The sequence below is a fragment of the Hemibagrus wyckioides genome, linkage group LG17 (assembly GCF_019097595.1).
Source record: "Hemibagrus wyckioides isolate EC202008001 linkage group LG17, SWU_Hwy_1.0, whole genome shotgun sequence".
NCBI classification, from domain to species: Eukaryota; Metazoa; Chordata; class Actinopteri; order Siluriformes; family Bagridae; genus Hemibagrus; species Hemibagrus wyckioides.
This window is the reverse complement of record NC_080726.1, coordinates 3,705,498-3,723,728: the sequence shown is the minus strand read 5'-3', so window position 1 is coordinate 3,723,728 and position 18,231 is coordinate 3,705,498. Positions and strand designations below refer to the sequence as shown.

The 18,231-nt window shown below is 42.4% G+C and overlaps 1 protein-coding gene across 1 annotated transcript; it reads right to left on the bottom strand.

The window, feature by feature from the left end:
- Positions 1-991: 991 nt before the first annotated feature.
- Positions 992-1,951, bottom strand: LOC131368242 (olfactory receptor 52A5-like). The gene has a single exon (XM_058414241.1). It carries the CDS (start codon positions 1,949-1,951, stop codon positions 992-994), a length of 960 nt encoding a protein of 319 aa, XP_058270224.1.
- Between the last annotated feature and the right edge of the window lie 16,280 nt (positions 1,952-18,231).

The window sequence follows — 18,231 nt, the reverse complement described above, 5'->3', positions numbered from 1 at the left end:
CCTTATTCCTGGCCTTGTCTCATGCCCTGCCCTTTCTCACAACCTTCTCTGCTCATCTAACCCTGAGAAATGGCAACTGACTCTTGGCCTGCTTCCAGAACAAAGCTGTGGCATGAGAGACTAAAAATGCTTTGTCCTCTGTTTATTTACTTTGCCACATGTGTTTGTTTTGATTCAGGTCTTGTCTTTGCCTTGTCTTGTTAATGGTTGTTGCCAAAATGTCTTGGATTATTCTGAACTGTTCTGTGTTTTCCCTATGATTTTTCAATGTATTTAAACCCTCATGTGTTCTTCTGTGTGTCTTTTTGCACAAAGTATCAGTGTCATATCCTCACATTTGCACTATACTAAGCATTGTTTCCTGTTTTTTATTCACATTAGAGCCATAGCGCCTTTGATGATTTGCTCTCATGTTTTTGTACTCAGTTTCCCTAACTTCCATGTTCTCGTCCCTGCCTGTTTATGTCCATTTGCTGTTTGTCATCCTCTGCCTGTTTTTTCTGAAAGAAAAAAAAAAACAAGCAGAGGCATCTGCCAAATGCTGTAAATGTAACAAATTTAAGTGACATTTACAAATGATGAAGAAAAATGACAAAATACCACTGATATACTTTGCATAATAATGGACAAGTGTACTTGGAGTGTCAATTTAATTTGTACTGTTAGTTAATGGAAATACTATTAATACTGTTATAGAGCAAATAAATAAGTGAAAATTTATATTTTCAAATTATACCAGCAGTAATTTGTCAAAGGTAGAATCATAAACATATTTACATAAATTTCAGGCTGTTATTTGAATACATGCTTTTATAGAAATTATAAGATACATCTGAACTTTTGTTCAATATCACAGATTTGATTACATTTAAATAGCAAAGTAGAAATACTGAAAAATCTTGAATATTCATAATTTATGTTCATCTTTCCAGACTTGTTTATGTGCTGAATTGAAGGAAAAATATGCATATGATTTTTAATTAGTTTCCTATTAAATAGCAGAAACCTTTTTTTGGAAAAATGTAAACACAGAGTGTCTGATTTCCTTAGTTTTCAACCCATAAATTAGAGGGTTAAGAATTGGAGGAACAATAACAATTGCAACACCAAAAGCCCTTCGTAAATGTGGAGATACTGCTTCTAATCTATGAGAAATCAGTAGTAAGAATGCGTTGACCTCAAAACTCAGAAAAACAACTAAATGTGTTGCACAGGTTTGCATTGCCTTACTAATAGAATTTGCCTGTTTGGTAGAAAGACAGGTAATTAGGACTTTGATGTATGTTAATGATACCATCAGTATGGAAAAGCCTTGTACAAGAGCTATAATAAGCAGGCCATAGTAGTTAACCACTCTTGTATCCTCACAAGTTAACTTCATTAAAGATGGATTATTACAGTAGGTGTCCACTATGTGTGTCCTGCAGATTTCATGCCTTACTGTGAGCACAAATAAAGCCCCAATCATAACAAAATCTATGAACCAGGCCATGCAAATAAATTTCACCAAGGTACCTTGTGTCATAAGACTGCGGTATCTCAAAGGCTTACAAATAGCAATATATCTGTCATAAGCCATAATGCTGAGAAAGAAAAGAGATCCAGTTCCATAGAGGTGAAGAAGAATGCCTTGTAAGACACAGGCAGGGTAGGAGATTTCTCTGCTCTGATACATTATACTACCAACCAGCTGAGGGTAAAAACCTGTAGCTCCCATTAGGTCACATATGGACAAATTAAACAGCAGTATGTACATAGGTTCATGCAGATTCCGTTTTAAAAATATAGTCACAAGTAGCATGGAGTGGAAGCATAAAATTAACCAATATGTGATTATCCCAAAGCTAAATGCAGATAAAACAATGGATGATGGCATGTCAAATGATTCCAAGGTCAGAATTGCCATAAAACGAGTTAAATTTAAATTACTAAGAGATGTGTCTCCCTCCATTGCAGCTCCAGGGCCTGGAAAATAGTAATAATATAACAAAACATGGGTAAAAATAATTGACATCGGTAAACTGTTTTGTTTTATGACAGCTATGTTTTCTTACCTAGAACAATCTGATAATACAAAGTATGATTACAAATAATTTAGTGAGAGTGCTGCAGCATCATGAAACCCACAGACTGAACACATTTGAAGTGATGTTGTTCATCATCATTACACAGGCATCCACAGAGTGGCCTAAAATATTTGTATCCTTGCATGTTCATCCCAGAGGTCAAATGTTTTTCAAATTCCCTAGACTCTCGGTTACAAGGGACTGTGTGTGTGTGTGTGTTGGGGGGGGGTTGTTGGGGGGGGGTTGGTCATTGTCATATTAAAAAAGATTACGTGAAAGATTATTTGTCAGTGAATTTGGTCATATGACCAAGAGATGATGTAATGTATTTTGTATCTGTTTGAAAATAATGTATTAAATATTCAATTTAATTCAATTTATTTGTATAGCGCAGAGCATTGTCTCAAAGCAGCTTTACATGAGAAACGACATAAGAAGACAACGAACATATAAACAGACAAACAGTCCTAGATGTTATCCCAAGTGAGCAAGCCTGAGGTGACTGAGGTAACTGTGGCAAGGAAAAACTCCCTTAGATGGTAAGAAGAAGAAACCTTGAGAGAAACCAGACTCAAAAAGGAACCCATCCTCATTTGGGTGACAATTGTGTGAAGCAGATACAGCATGTGTATAATGTTATGTAAATCAATAAGGAGGTTGTTGTCCACAGTGCTGCTTGAATATCCCAATCCTCACAAGCAGGACCCGGCTGGAGCTGGTCCATCTCCTCTAATAATATATATGGATCTAATAATATAATATTGCATGCTTTATGGCTTTATGCATGCTTGAATTTTAGGTTCTCTGCACTGCTCTGTTTAGAAACGACTCACACCACAGAGGGGGGCTAGGTAGAATCAGAAGAGTTGCATAGTCATGCCCATGTAGCAGCAATGAAAAATTGCAGTTTCTAAGATGTAAGAAACGTCCATGAATTGAATATTTTGAATCTTAGACATTTCTTTTGAAATGGTATTTCACGTTAGGTGCCAAGCATTTCCAGTAGGCCATAGTGATGACCTCCACAAACCAGCGGACTTGTCGTTGTTTGGATAAGTGAGATCCTTGTGTCTTTCAGCTGTAAATGTTGAACAGTTGATCTGTTTCTGTGGAAGCCAGACTTGGTAGGATCAGACTTTGTAAGAAAGGAGTAAATTGATACCAGGTGGTAGTTGCTGATGTCTGAGATATCCGTTGTCTGATTTTTCAGAGTGAGTATAAGCTTGCTGTCTCAATGAGGTCAGTATATGACCGCATCCTGGAGTCATGTAAATAGGAAGCAAGGTCTGGACGATGGTCTTAAGCATTGTAGCAGGGCTGGGGTCCACTGGTCATTGTGTACTTGGGGCCTGTGTACTAAAGGTTGTTGCATGCAGGAATGTTTTTAAGACTTCTAGATCACAAAATCCATGCACACATGACCTGGTTGTGGATTCCAAATCTTTCTTATCACTTGGGATATCAATTCTGATGAGATAGAAAGCAGAACATTAGTAACAGTATCATTTTGAATTAGATCACAGTCCATAGAGGACTGTGTTGTGAGAAAACGTTATAGAATTTAAACAGATCTCTATCTTGATTACTGTTGCAAGCGAGAGTGGGGCCTATTCATTATATAGCGATGCCATCACATTTTTACCCCCTTTTCCTGTCGCAATGAGCACTTCCTCGAACACTTTCATACCAGCTGCCATTTTAAGGATTCCTACACTATATAAGGATGCCACCAACACTTGCTCATTGCAGGATGGACTCTCTAGTTCGCCTTGTTAGTCATCTCGCCATTTCTGCTTGAGTTTTTTCCCAGTTTTGACCTTTGTCTATTCCTTTTTGCCAACCTTGTCTTCAGTCCCAGTTTGCAGGAGTAACCCTCCGTGTTAACGTTCCCCTCTTTGCCTGCCTGGACTGTTGGCCCCTTGGATTATTATTATTGTTCTATGGATTACTGTGTGTGGACTCTGCCTTTTGTTACCTCCTGTTCAGTGGTTTACTGTTTGTAAACTCTCTTGCACCTCTAGCTCCAACACCTTCACCTTCAGCAACCCCAGCTTGTGAACATAACCTGCCTCATCCTGAATGTTTTGTTGGGAAATCAGGACTCTGCCATGCATTCCTCATGCAAAGTGCCACCGTATTTGAGCTGCAGCCATCTTCCTTCCCCTCAAAGTAAGCCGAGGTGGCCTACATCATTTCCCTCCTGTCTGGAAAAGCACACCTATGGGCCACTGCAGCGTGGGAATGCAGAGAACAATGAACCGAAAGGGGAGCATCACGCAGTGCATGCCTCAGCCTTCTGTGGGCTCCTCTAAGTGCCCAAACCTCAACCAAGAACCCTGGCAGTGCAATCTTTAACTCCTCCGCTAACCCCACCTCAGCCAATGGATAACGGGTGCTGCCATCTATCTGACACCGAAAAGCAGAGACAGCATGCAAATGGACTCTGTCTGTACTAAGGCAACCTGGGACACTTTGTGCTCTCTTGTCCAACAAAACAGAAGTTACTTCAAGTCACATTCCATGTCTGAGCTATGGATGGTCATGTCCTCCACAGCACCCAACACAGGAGTAAAAATTCTGCTGATAACCATGGCTGAGTACCATTAAGGTGGCTGTCATTCCTCGTCATCCTGTTTCTGCAAGTGCCAATCATGTTTGGGTTCCCTGGTTAAAGAGACAACCCTCACATAGACTAGACCAGCAATTGGGTTCTCAGCTGGCGGACATCCTGTTACATCCACTGCCTCAGCCTTGGCCTGCTCTTGCCTCCACCTGCTTCTAACGAGAGACCTCATGACCTCAGCACCATACAACTCATTTACCACGACCTAGGGACAGCTAAAGCTTCATCCCTGCCTCCTCACCGGCCCTACATTTGTGCTATCAACCTGCTACTGGGCACCATGCCACCCAGGGTATGCTTTTACCAGCTTTCAGGACTGTAGTGGGAGGCCATGAACACTTACATTCAGGATTCCCTGGTGGCCAGCATCATTCATCCCTCCTCATCCCCTGCCAGGGCAGGATTGTTCTTTTTAGAGTATAATGAATTCCAACAGCTGTTTATTGACTATCGGGGACTAAACGAGATCACCTTCAAGAACTCTTATCCCTTTGTTTTAATTGTAATTTGCCTTTAATGATTCAAGATTCAAGAAGATTTATTGTCATTTCAACCACATATAGCTGATGCAGTACATAGTGAAATGAAACAACGTTTCTCCAGGACCTGGTGCTACATAAACATACAACAACAGAGTTCAACATAAAAACACCACCACAGAGCTAGGACAGAAGATTGTCATTAGCCATGTAAAGTGCACAGTGTGCAGCTAGGTGCAAACAGCATAGACAAGACAGTGCAAAAGACAATAAATACAAGAAAGACAACACAAAAGAACACAGGACACTTAGCGCCGAAAAGAAAGAAAAGAACGTGTACTGGAATGTAAGTGAAATAAGATAAGATAAAGTGAAATGATGTAAAAAAAAAAAAGTATTGTGCAAAAAAAATTGTGCAAAAATACACAGCAGCGGTTGAGGTAGTGCAAATAGAATAAACATAAATATATAGCAGCGGATGACAGATTGAGGTAGTGCAATAAGTATGAACAATATAAATTGTGTGTGTGCGTGTTCACACAGTCAAGAGAGAGTATGTGTGTATCTGTGTGTGAGAGAGACAGAGAGTTGATATACAGTTCAGTCCTGAGTGAGAGTGTGTGTGTGCGTGTGTGTGTGAGAGAGTGTAGAACAGTTCAGTCCAGGGTGTTGAGGAGCCTGATGGCTTGAGGAAAGAAACTGTTACACAGTCTGGTTGTGAGGGTCCGAATGCTCCGGTACCTCTTTCCAGATGGCAGGAGGGTGAAGAGTGTGTGTGAGGGGTGTGTGGGGTCAGCCACAATGCTGTTGGCTTTGCGGATGCAGCGTGCGGTGTAAATGTCCGTGATAGAGGGGAGAGAGACTCCGATGATCTTTTCAGCTGTCCTCACTATACGCTGAAGGGATATAGTCAGGATGGGGTAAGGGAGATGTGCTTTCCTCAGCCTCCTCAGGAAGTAGAGGTGCTGCTGGGCTTTCTTGGTGATGGAGCTGGTGTTGAGTGACCAGGTGAAGTTCTCCGCCAGATGGACATCAAGGAATTTGGTGCTCTTGACGATCTCCACCGAGGATCCGTCGATGGACAGCCGAGAGTGGTCACTCTGTGCTCTCCTGAAGTCAACAACCATCTCTTTGGTCTTGTCAACATTCAGGGAGAGGTTGTTGGCTCTGCACCAGGCTGTTAGATGTTGCACCTCCTCTCTGTATGCTGACTCGTCGTTCTTGCTGATGAGACCCACCACGGTCGTGTCATCAGCGAACTTGACGATGTGGTTGGAGCTGTGCATTGCTGCACAGTCGTGAGTCAGCAGAGTGAACAGCAATGGACTGAGCACACAGCCCTGAGGAGCTCCAGTGTTCAGTGTGGTGGTGCTGGAGATACTGCTCCCGATCCGGACTGACTGAGGTCTCCCAGTCAAGAAATCCAGGATCCAGTTGCAGAGAGAGGTGTTCAGGCCCAGGAGACTCAGCTTCTCAATCATCTGCTGAGGGATGATTGTGTTGAATGCTGAACTGAAATCTATGAACAGCATTCGAACGTAGGAGTCTTTACAGTCCAGGTGTGTGAGGGCCAGATGGAGGGTTGTGGTGATGGCGTCGTCCGTGGAGCGGTTAGGACGATATGCAAACTGCAAGGGGTCCAGTGAGGGTGATAGCTGTAACTTGATGTGCCTCATGACGAGCCTCTCGAAGCATTTCATCACGATTGGTGTGAGTGCGACGGGACGGTAGTCATTGAGACAGGAAACCGTAGACTTCTTTGGCACAGGGACGATGGTCATTGTCTTGAGGCACATAGGGATGATGGAGCTGCTCAGCGAGATGTTGAACATGTCAGTGAAGACATCTGCTAGCTGCTCTGCACACTCCCTGAGAACTTTGCCAGGAATGTTGTCTGGTCCAGCAGACTTCCGTGGGTTAACTCTGCATAGAGTTCTTCTCACGTCAGCTGTGGTGAGACAGAGCACTGGGTCATTAGGAGGAGGGATGGTCTTCCTCGCTGTTGTGTTGTTCTGTGCCTCAAACCGAGCGTAGAAGTCGTTCAGAGCATCTGGAAGGGAGGCGTCACTGTCACAGGCAGGTGAAGCTGTCCTGTAGTTGGTGATCACCTGGATGACCTGCCACATGATGGCCTCCATCTTTACTAAGCTTTACAACGCTTACCATCTGGTACGGATTCGAGAGGGTGACAAATGGAAGACAGTGTTTAACACACCTATGAATCTTTCCAAGATGGCGCCGGTGAGGTCGGCTGCCGTCACGACTGCTCCTACCACTTTTTCTTTGTTTTTGTCTTTTAATTTAAGTTTCAGTACAGTAATACCAGCTAATTCTTCATCATGGAGTACATTCGTTACAATAGAGATACTCTTATTTCTATTGGTGTACAATGTACTCACAATTTGACGTTTTTGACCCCGGATCCAAGCTGGCCGAGTGAGATCCTGAGGGAGAACAATGGACACGACCCAAAGTGGCGGCCCCGGGGGAAACGAGCTGGCGTCAGGAACAGGTTGAGAGCCCATGCACACCGCACACCTCTGCCTAGCATCCTGCTCAACAACATCCAGTCACTGGAGAACAAGCTTGATGACCTCAGGGCCAGGGTAAAGTTCCAGAGAGACATTCGGGACTGCAATCTCCTCTACTTCACCGAGACATGGCTGAACCCAGCGGTACCGGACTACGCCATCCAGCCGGCCGAGTTCTTCTCGGTTCACCGCATGGACAGAACATTAGACTCGGGGAAGTTAAGAGGAGGTGGCGTGTGTTTAATGGTGAACAGCAGCTGGTGCAACAGCACAAGCATTGTTCCTCTCACACACTCCTGCACACCCAACCTAGAACTACTGACCATCAAATGTCATCCTTTTTATCTTCCTCAGGAGTTTACATCAGTCGTAGTCAGCGCCATTTATATTCCGCCTCAGGCGGACACGGACACTGCTTTATGCGAGCTGCATGAAGCACTCATACAACACCAGACTCAACACCGGGACACTGTGCTTATTGTGGCCGGGGACTTTAACAGCACCAACCTCAAACGCACAGCGGCAAACTTTTACCAGCACATCAGCTGCCCCACCAGGGGAGAAAGGACACTGGACTACTGCTACACAACAGTCAGAGTTGGCTACAAGGCACAATCTCGCCCACCGTTTGGGAAATCCGACCACGCCGCCATCTTCCTCATGCCAAAATATAAACAAAGGCTCAAGCAGGAAGTCCCGGCTCAGAGGGAGGTCTAACGCTGGACGGACCAATCAGTGGCCACTCTGCAGGTGTGGAGGACGCAGACTGGGACATGTTCTGGCGCAGCTCTGATGACGTCAACATGTTTACAGAGGCAGTTGTGGGATTCATCGGGAAACTAGCAGATCAGACACTATCATCAGAACATTTCCCAATCAGAAGCTGTGGGTGGATAAATCCGTCCGCGATGCTCTGAGATCCCGCTCTGCTGCGTACAACACGGGGCTTGCCAGTGGAAACATGGAAGAGTATAAAGCTGCATCCTACAGCGTGGTGAAGGAGGCGAAGCGGTGCTATGGACAGAAACTAGAGTCACAATTTCAACAGAGTGGCTCTAGGAGTCTGTGGTGGGGACTAAGAACTATGACGGACTACAAAACACCATCTTCTAGATCGGTGAATGCGGATGCTTCTCTGGCAGACAAGCTAAACACCTTTTATGCTCACTTTGAGGCTGCAGCTCACAGCACTAACGGTGTTAGCAGTGCTAACAGCACTATAGGCAGCACACACGAGGAACATGCCAGAGAGGACAACGCGTTCATCATCTCGGAGCACGATGTGAGAAAGTCATTCAGGAGAGTGAATACCAGGAAGGCAGCAGGACCAGATGGCATCATGGGTTGGGTCCTGAAGGCCTGTGCTGACCAGCTTGCTCCTGTGTTCACTGAGATCTTCAACCTCTCCCTGGAACAGTCTACAATCCCGATGTGCTTCAAACAGTCCACCATTGTTCCTGTCCCCAAGAAACCCCAGCCTGTCTGCCTGAACGACTACCGCCCAGTGGCCCTGACCTCAGTGGTGATGAAGTGCTTTGAAAGACTCATCAGAGACTTCATCACTTCTTCCTTATCAGACACCTTGGACCCGCTACAGTTCGCTTACCATCCTAACCGGTCTACTGAGGATGCCATCGCACACCTCCATCACACAGCTCTGAGCCATCTGAACAGCAGAAGGGGGAATTATGTCAAAATGCTGTTTGTTGACTACAGTTCAGCATTTAACACCATAATTCCCTCCATACTCACCACTAAGTTGGAGATCCTGGGCCTTAGCATCCCTGTGTCGGTGGATCTCCAACTTCCTGTGAGACAGATCTCAAGCAGTACGGGTGGGCAACCATGTCTCACCCTCACTCACCCTCAGCACTGGAGCCCCCCAGGGTTGTGTTCTGAGCCCCCTGCTGTACTCTCTGTACACCTTTGACTGTGTGGCCACTTCCAGCTCCACCAACATCATGAAGTTTGCAGACGATACTGTGGTGGTGGGCCTGATCTCCAATAACGATGAGACGGCCTACCTAGAGGAGATTAAAAACCTGGAGACATGGTGCCAGGTCAACAATCTCCTCCTGAATGTCTGCAAGACTAAGGAGCTGATAGTGGACTTTAGCACAAAGCAGAAGAGGAACTACCAGCCCCTCACTATCAACGGGACCCCAGTGGAGAGAGTGGACAGTTTCCGTTACCTAGGTGTCTACATCATGCAGGACCTGACATGGTCCTGTCACGTTAACACCCTGGTGAAGAAGGCCCGGCAGCATCTTTATCATCTCAGACGCCTGAAGGACTTTAAACTGCCCTCAAAGGTGCTAAAGACATTCTACACCTGCACCATTGAGAGTATCCTGATGGGAAGTATCACAGCCTGGTTTGGGAACAGCACCAAACAGGACAGGCAAGCTCTCCAGTGGGTGGTGCGATCAGCCGAACGTACCATCCGCACCGAACTTCCTGACCTGGACACTATATACAGCAAGCGGTGCTGGACCAAGGCCAGGAAGATTATGAAGGACCTCAGTCATCCCAACAATGGACTCTTTTCTCTGTTGAGGTCAGGGAAACGTTTCTGTTCCTTGAAGGCGAACACAGAGAGAATGAGGAGGAGCTTCTTCCCACAGGCCATTTGGACCCTCAACCAGTACACCTAGAATCTGGACTTTCTGGACTTACCCCCACATGACATAACATTCTACCTCAGCTGATTGTTGCACATGCAAGAATTGCACTACTTTGTACTCTGCACTACTCTGTACACACAATAACACTCTCACTGTACATCTTCTCTGTACATCTTTGTGTGCACACTGCACTAACACTTTACTCCCTGTTCAACTGGACATTTATATTTGCCTTATATATATATATATATATATATACATCTATATATATATATATATACATCTACAAATATATTTATATAATATATATTATATTATATATTATATATATATTATATATTATTATATATATATTATATATATAATATATATTATCTTACATATTCACACTGTACATACTGTATTCATTTGCTACACCATTTCAAACTTTTTATCTACATATATGCATATACTGCACCTTCTATATATTATAGAGTCTAAACATATATTTATTCATATTGTTCTATTTTTCACATATACTATATATATACTATATTGTACTGTATTATATTAGTGTATTATATTTTTGCTTTTATATTTGTTTTTATTTTATTTTTCATTATTTATAATATTTACTGCTATATTGATACTACATATACATATATTATATTATATACACATATATTTATATATACATACATAGATGTACATTTGCATATGCATATCTGACACTTGACTTTCAAGTTTTTTGATTTCTACCATTTAATTTTCCCTACTTTTCCCTATATGTTGTTAACTATATCCCCTATTTTTCAGGTCCACACTTTAAATTTTTCCTTTTTACTATTTCTTTTTTATGTAAGACAGTTGTAAAAAGCATTTCACTACATGTTGTACTGTGTATGATTTCGTACATGACCAATAAAATTTGAATTTGAATTTGAAAACGAAAGACAGTGTTTAACACACCTACAGGTCACTATGAATACTTAGTAATGCCGTTTGTCATAACCAACACCCACTGCCTTCCAAGTCCTTGTCAACAACACCCTCTGTGACATGCTCAACCACATGGCTCAGAAACATACTCATTTACTCCCGTTCCCCCGGGGAGCACATTCGTCATGTCTGGACCATCCTCCCGCACCTGCTCCACAACAGTCTGTACGTGAAATCTAAGAAATGTGAGTTCCACAGTTCCCCCCTCCAGACACAATTTTCACCTCATACTCTTGATCTTGATATGGATGGACCATGAATGTGTCAAGGCCGTCAGAGACTGGCCTTGTCCCAAGTCCCAAAAACAAGGACAGCTTTGCCAACTTCTGCTGCAAGTTCATTTAGGGCTACAGCTCAGTTGCCGCCTCCATCTCCTGGACTCTTGAAGCTGAGCAAGTCTTTCATAGGCTCAAGGACTTATTCATCTCACTCCCCATTCTGACCCTGCCCAGTGCTGCTTGTCAGTTCATCATGGAAGTGAATGCCTCAGATCTTTGGTTGGGGGCAGTGCTTTCTCAACACAACCCCCAGCATAACAATCTGCACCTCTGTGGCCTCCTTTAGCAGCATAACTATGCTGACGGTGAAGAGGAGCTGCTGGTAATTAAGTTGGTGCACAAGGAGTGGCACCACTGGCTGAAAGGAGCAGAGTGACCATTTATTTTGTGGAAAGACTAGACGAACCTCTGGACAGCCAAAAGACTCAACACTTGTCATGCCTAATGGGTGCTCTTCTTTGGAAGTTTTCAGTTCAACCTCTTCTACTACCCAGTGTCCAAGAATGCCAAGCCTGATGCCTTTTGTCGTCAGTTCATCCCGGTAGAAGAGGACCCAGTAAAGGAATGCCTTCTCCCTTCCTCCGTTGTCATCCTCCGATGACAACTGTTCATCCCTGAACCCCTTCACTCTCAGGTCGTCCAATGGTGCCACAACTCCCTAATTTCCTGCCACCCAGGTGCCACCCACACCTTGGCTTTATTGAAGCATCACTTCTGCCAGAAAGGATGTCCACGTGTTTGTGGCCGCCTGCCTTGACCGGTTTTCTAAGGTGGCCCACTTTGTACCTGTTAGAATTATTGGGTTCACTCGGAGAAGAAGCCTGAGTCACCTCTACTGATATCAGGGAAGCTTTTTGCCAAAGAACCACACAGAGACAGTGATTGAATAACAAAACTCTTCTAAATTTACTGAGATGAACAGGGAGTATTTATACAGAAGAAACATATTCAGTGTTATCTATAGGTCCACAACGCGTAGCATCCACGACACTATGTACTATTCCACACACAACATCTTCGGAGCTGTCCTACTTCTCCACACTAGTAAACACTGGGTCTGTAGTTCTGCCTATGTCATGCGTGACCTTCCGATGTGATTATGTAGTATGTAGCGTCAAGGATGTGCATCCAATCCGTAAGTGGCTGGTTCTCCAATCCATCCTGCTCGCAAGTGTTTGTTCCCTGCATAGGATTAGGACCCCTCCCCCATGACCCCTCAAAAAAAAAAGATGCAAAAACACAGAACATAACATTTCATAGTCTTTGGAATACAGAACATGAAAAGATTATAGAACCCTTTATCAAGTTTAATCTTTTCAATGAATAAATCTATTATCAGTAGATGTTAACGGGCACTTGTCCACTTGTTTTGTTACATTGCTTGTTTTTGATGTACTGAGCAAAACCTTGACAATGATATTAAGCACAAATACTCAAACACCTTACAGTCCCACCATCACACACAAGAAATCATGAAAAACACTCATTATCACTGTAAAGAAACAAACACAATAAATATAATTTGATAACTGCAATGTAATTTTAAAATCTTTGTGGAATAGAACATGAAAAGATCATAGAACTCTTTTATCAAGTGTTTTTCGAATGACAACTGTTATCAGCAGACCTTTAAGAGCCACCTGCCCACTGTTGTGCTGTTACATTTCTTCTTTTGATGTACTGAACTAAAACACTATTAAAAAAAAATGCTGGCCATTGATATTATACACACATACATTACAATACCCTCCTGGATTTTGACCATGCAAACTGACATATGATGCCTTCAAAATCAACGTCCCTAACCAGCTCAGATTCATTGGCAAGCAGGGAAAGTGTGGAAAGCTGTTTCTGTGTCATTGTTGTCCTAAATTCATTTTTCACTCATTTTATATTAGAAAAAGACTTGCTTCTTCACTTTTAGTGATTGGCCGTGTTAAAAATAGTCTCAGTGCAACAAAAACATTAGGAAATTTGGTCTTAAGTTCATTATGCTCAATAAATTGCAACAGCTCTGAAGGTGAAGTCTTTGCTAAAAGGTCTGAACTGAATAAGTTCATCAACAAGGCTTTATCATCTCCTATATGCAAACCAGTTTCTGCACAGTCTTTGCAGAAGGGTATACCAAAAAGATCAGAGACCTCTCTATATGCATAAATTTGCTTAGATAGGCTGATCCCGTCAATAATGATATAATATGCTTTGACCGTAAATTTCTGACTCCAGTAAGTAAATGTTTCTTCATCAGAGAATTCGTCCCCAAACTGCTTTCTCTTTAGCATGCGACAGACGTCATATTGATGAGACCAAGTGACAACGATACCACATGTGGATGTTTCTGTCTCAGCAAACTGCTCTCAAAGTGTGCCAACGTATGAATTTAATGACTGCAAAACATCAACAGCAGTTTCTGAGTCCATGTCACTTTTTGCAGATGAACAATTGTCTTAAATCTGTTTACCACCCTGTCCCACAATATAATCATCAATGCTGTTTCCAGGTTATTCAGCTTACAAACAAGTGCAGCATCATGTCTAGTGTCTGCCATCTCAACACAATCTCCAGCAATTTTCACAAGTGCTTCTCTAACAGCATTGGGTTTTCATGAAGATCTTGGGGAGAGTCGACTCTACAGCTCCATCTTGTGTCACACAGAGATTTAAGAGTCAGACTTATTTGAATGTAATTGTCATGATATACACTGTAAAAAATGTATGTGAAGATTACAGTAAAAAACTGTGAAATAGCAACAGTAAAAGACTGTAAAGTCAAAAATAGTATATCACCGTAGTACATACATCAAATTACCGTAAATAAAGAAACAGTATGTACTTTCATTTTTACTGTCCTAATATGTAAAAAAAATACACATTGTTACTGTGAAAATAGAAAATTTTGGTAAAATTAACGGTAAAATGCCATAACATCATAAACAAGTAATTACCCTAAAATCAAAGGTATTACTCTGTCTACATTACAGATTTTGCTGATATGTTTATTTAAATTTACGATATAAAACCTTTCACCATTCAGCAAAAACATACCTTCATTTCTACAGAAACAAGATGTTAAAAATATGGAATGTGTTTGTTAAATTAGGTTGATTTCAAATTAAAATATGTTTAAATATGGGTTGAATCTGATAATTAATGTGCGATATCCAATTAAAATGATTATAGGCTGTAATTGTTTGGGTGTTTGTGGTTTTGTGTTTGTTTATGTTGTGTTTATTTGGGTCTGATATTGCCCCAGTTTATTTTTGTTGCTGCAACTTGTACTTCATTGAAGGCTTCACAGAAATGAACCACGTTGTTGATTTAAGTGTTTTGGAGATGGTTACAAACATATTTTGTAGATATCTATCGTTTAATGCCCATTAAAGTCTGAGTTCTTTTAAGGAAATGTGAGGTGAAATGCTCTATTATCTTTTAAAGTGCTAGTTGAGGTTGTTTCCCACCCGGTGAATGGAGCAGAATCACAATCAGTGGCGGCTTTTAACTGACAATCTGCTGAGTGCTAATGAGACTCGTTGAGAATGCTCCAATCACATGAGGCCAAATATATAAAAAACAAACTTGATTCGCTAACAAAACTGGGAGGGGTCAAGGACAATTTGAAACAAGCCAATCGGAGCTCAGTCTCAAGTCACGTGCTTTTCAAAATTTTACGGACCAACACACTTGTTTGCCTGGTGTCCCGCGCACACACATATGAACGGAATATAGTTTTTTTGTTTTAAATAAGTGATAATATGACTAACAGTGGAATAGTACGACTAAATGATTTTATTTTATTATTAAATAAAAATAATTTGAATTATTTCACTTCTGCAACATTTCATGTATGCATTTAAACTCCTGAGCGGTTATAGACTTGGAGGAAACAACGTGCTGCCCGCTGTGATGACCAGGAACATGGTGAGATTCTAAACTCTTTAAACTCCAAGAAGCAAACCATTTTTTATATTTTAAAGATCGTAATTTTTTGTTTGGCATTTTTGTTTTTTTGGACAGTGGCAGTAAAAACACAGTGGAGAGAGATGGGATGATTTGCAGCAAAGGGCCTGAGCTGGAACTGAAGTTTGACTGCCTGAAGAACAGTACAGTATGTGGGACACGTTCTACCAGGTGAGGCACTTGATTAGCCATTTATTTATTTAATATAGCCATTTGATTGTAGTTTACAACCTACATCGAGATGCTTGAGATGATTTTACTTTAAATTAAGGCAGTATATTTCTTACTGTGTTTGTTGCTGTCATCTGCCAGCAGTTGTTCTTGAAATGGACCTCATCAATCTCTTTCCTGTTCTACAAATCATCCTGTTACGACCCCGAAGTAGGCCTAGGGGAGACTCAGGGTCAGCAACCGGTGGTTTATCAAGCCGATAGTGGGTTAAAGAGTCCAAACCGATGACACACAGTGTAGACTGGCTGAATAAAAAAAAACAAGGTTTCGCGATACAACCTGTAGTGCTTAATCAGTTTACTGTGCTGTACAACAGAAAACACGTATTTACAATATTTACAAATTTCACAAACAAGCCAAACACGGGGCTGGACAACGGCGGTGCTGAAGAAAAGAAAACCAAGTAAAAGAAAAAAATGATACTTCCCTAACGCTGCTTTATTTTTAATACATCCTGGACTACAAACAAAAGTGAAACCAAAAACCTGCCTATACTGCGCTTCCCTTACAAACTTAAATACAGGGGGTGGCACCCGCCCCTTTCCTAAAGTGTCTAGACAGTGTGACGTCCTACGTGTTGCACAGTGTATGAGCGCGCTCTTTCTTACCTGTCCGAGCCCCGTCAGCACAACACTACACAAACACACACAGCTGTACATACACCTCAATACACCAAGTATTTAGATAGACAAACAAACCACGCGATTGCACACACAAGCAGAAACAAACCGCCGCGCCCGATGCGGTGTCAGTGTCTCGCTTTTATAGCCTGACTCTTCTTCCGGTTAATCTTCCGGGGCGGCGATAGCGCGACTCGGCTCCTCCCGTCAGCGGCAGGTATATGGCATGCGGCCAACTGCATCACGTTCCTCCCAATCGGTTACGCTGTAAACAAAGCCATCATAATAACCGAAATACGTGCCGTGGCACGTAACACGCCCCTCCTCAAAAAAAATTATCCTACTAGGATATTTTACACTCTAGAAAGAGCATCAGCTATTTTAGTTTCAACACCCTTTTTGTGTCTCATCTCCAAATTATATTCTTTTATCACTTTAATGTCATGTTGTAAGACAGATGTCTGTGTGGGCACGTCACTAAATATGGAGGGAAACTCCTTAATTAAAGCCACAATATCTCTACGCTGAAGGTCAGGTAAATGAGCAACCAGCAAGAGACTATCAGACTCAAGAGTTTTTAAAATCTGGGAGTTCATGAGTCTAGCCCCCAACTGGGTTGAAGACTGCTTGACTAAGTGCTCATCAGACTCCCAAGACGCAGCAATAGGCACTACTGCTACAGCAGCTTTCTGTCCACCTTGCACAAGTTCAGGAACAGGAAGACCCTCCACAGGCATTTCCCGATCTAGAAATGGCTTCAACATATTTATATGACACACTCGACTCTTACGTTTCCGATCTGGCGTATCAATGACAATCAGTTTGACTTAACTTCTCCTTGATTATATACGGCCCTAGAAACTTTGAAGACAGTGTAGACCCAAGAATGGGTAAAAGAACCAGCACTTTGTCACCCGTTTTAAATTCACGGGATACTGATCTTTGGTCAAAACACCGCTTCATCTTAGCCTGCGACTTATCTAGCATTTTCTTTGCTAGCTGACAAGCTCTGTGCCACCATTCACGAAAAGCACTGGTATAATCCAAAACATTCTTGTATGGCTCTACTTTATTAGACATGAATGTCTCTTTTAATACCTTCAATGGGCCTCTTACAGAATGTCCAAAAACTAGTTCCGCTGGACTGAACCCCAAAGATTCCTGAACTGCCCCTCGAGCAGCAAACAAAACCAACGGCACACCCTCGTCCCAGTCTTTTCCACTGTCCATGCAAAACTTCCTCAACATAGATTTTAAGGACTGATGAAATCGTTCTAATGCGCCTTGTGACTCTGGATGGTACGGACTTGACATTTGATGTCGTACCCCTAGCATTTGAATGATCTGTGAAAACAAAGTGGACGTAAAGTTAGTTCCTCTGTCTGTCTGCACTACCCTTGGAAGGCCAAATGTAGTAAAGAACTTTGTAAGTGCTTTAACTACAGTCTGTGCTGTAATTCGGCGTAGTGGAATTGCCTCTGGAAATCTTGTAGCAGTACACATAATAGTGAGTAAAAACTGATTTCCTGCTTTTGTTTTGGGCAAAGGACCTACACAGTCAACCAACACCTTTTCGAAAGGTTCTCCCATCACAGGAATAGGGTGCAAGGGAGCAGGAGGAATCACCTGGTTTGGTTTTCCTACCTTCTGACATGTCTCACATAAAGCACAATACTTAACTACGTCTTGGCGTAGCCGTGGCCAGAAAAAATGTTTCAACACTCGGTTGTATGTCTTGGTAACCCCCAAATGTCCAGACCAGGGATGATCATGGGCTACACTCAAAACCAAGTGTCGATACTTTAAAGGAACCACAATCTGAAAAACAGCATCTTTAGTTTCATC

Coding starts and splice junctions, on each gene's coding strand:
- LOC131368242 (XM_058414241.1), bottom strand. CDS start 1,951: ATGGAGGGAGACACATCTCTTAGTAATTTAAATTTAACTCGTTTTATG.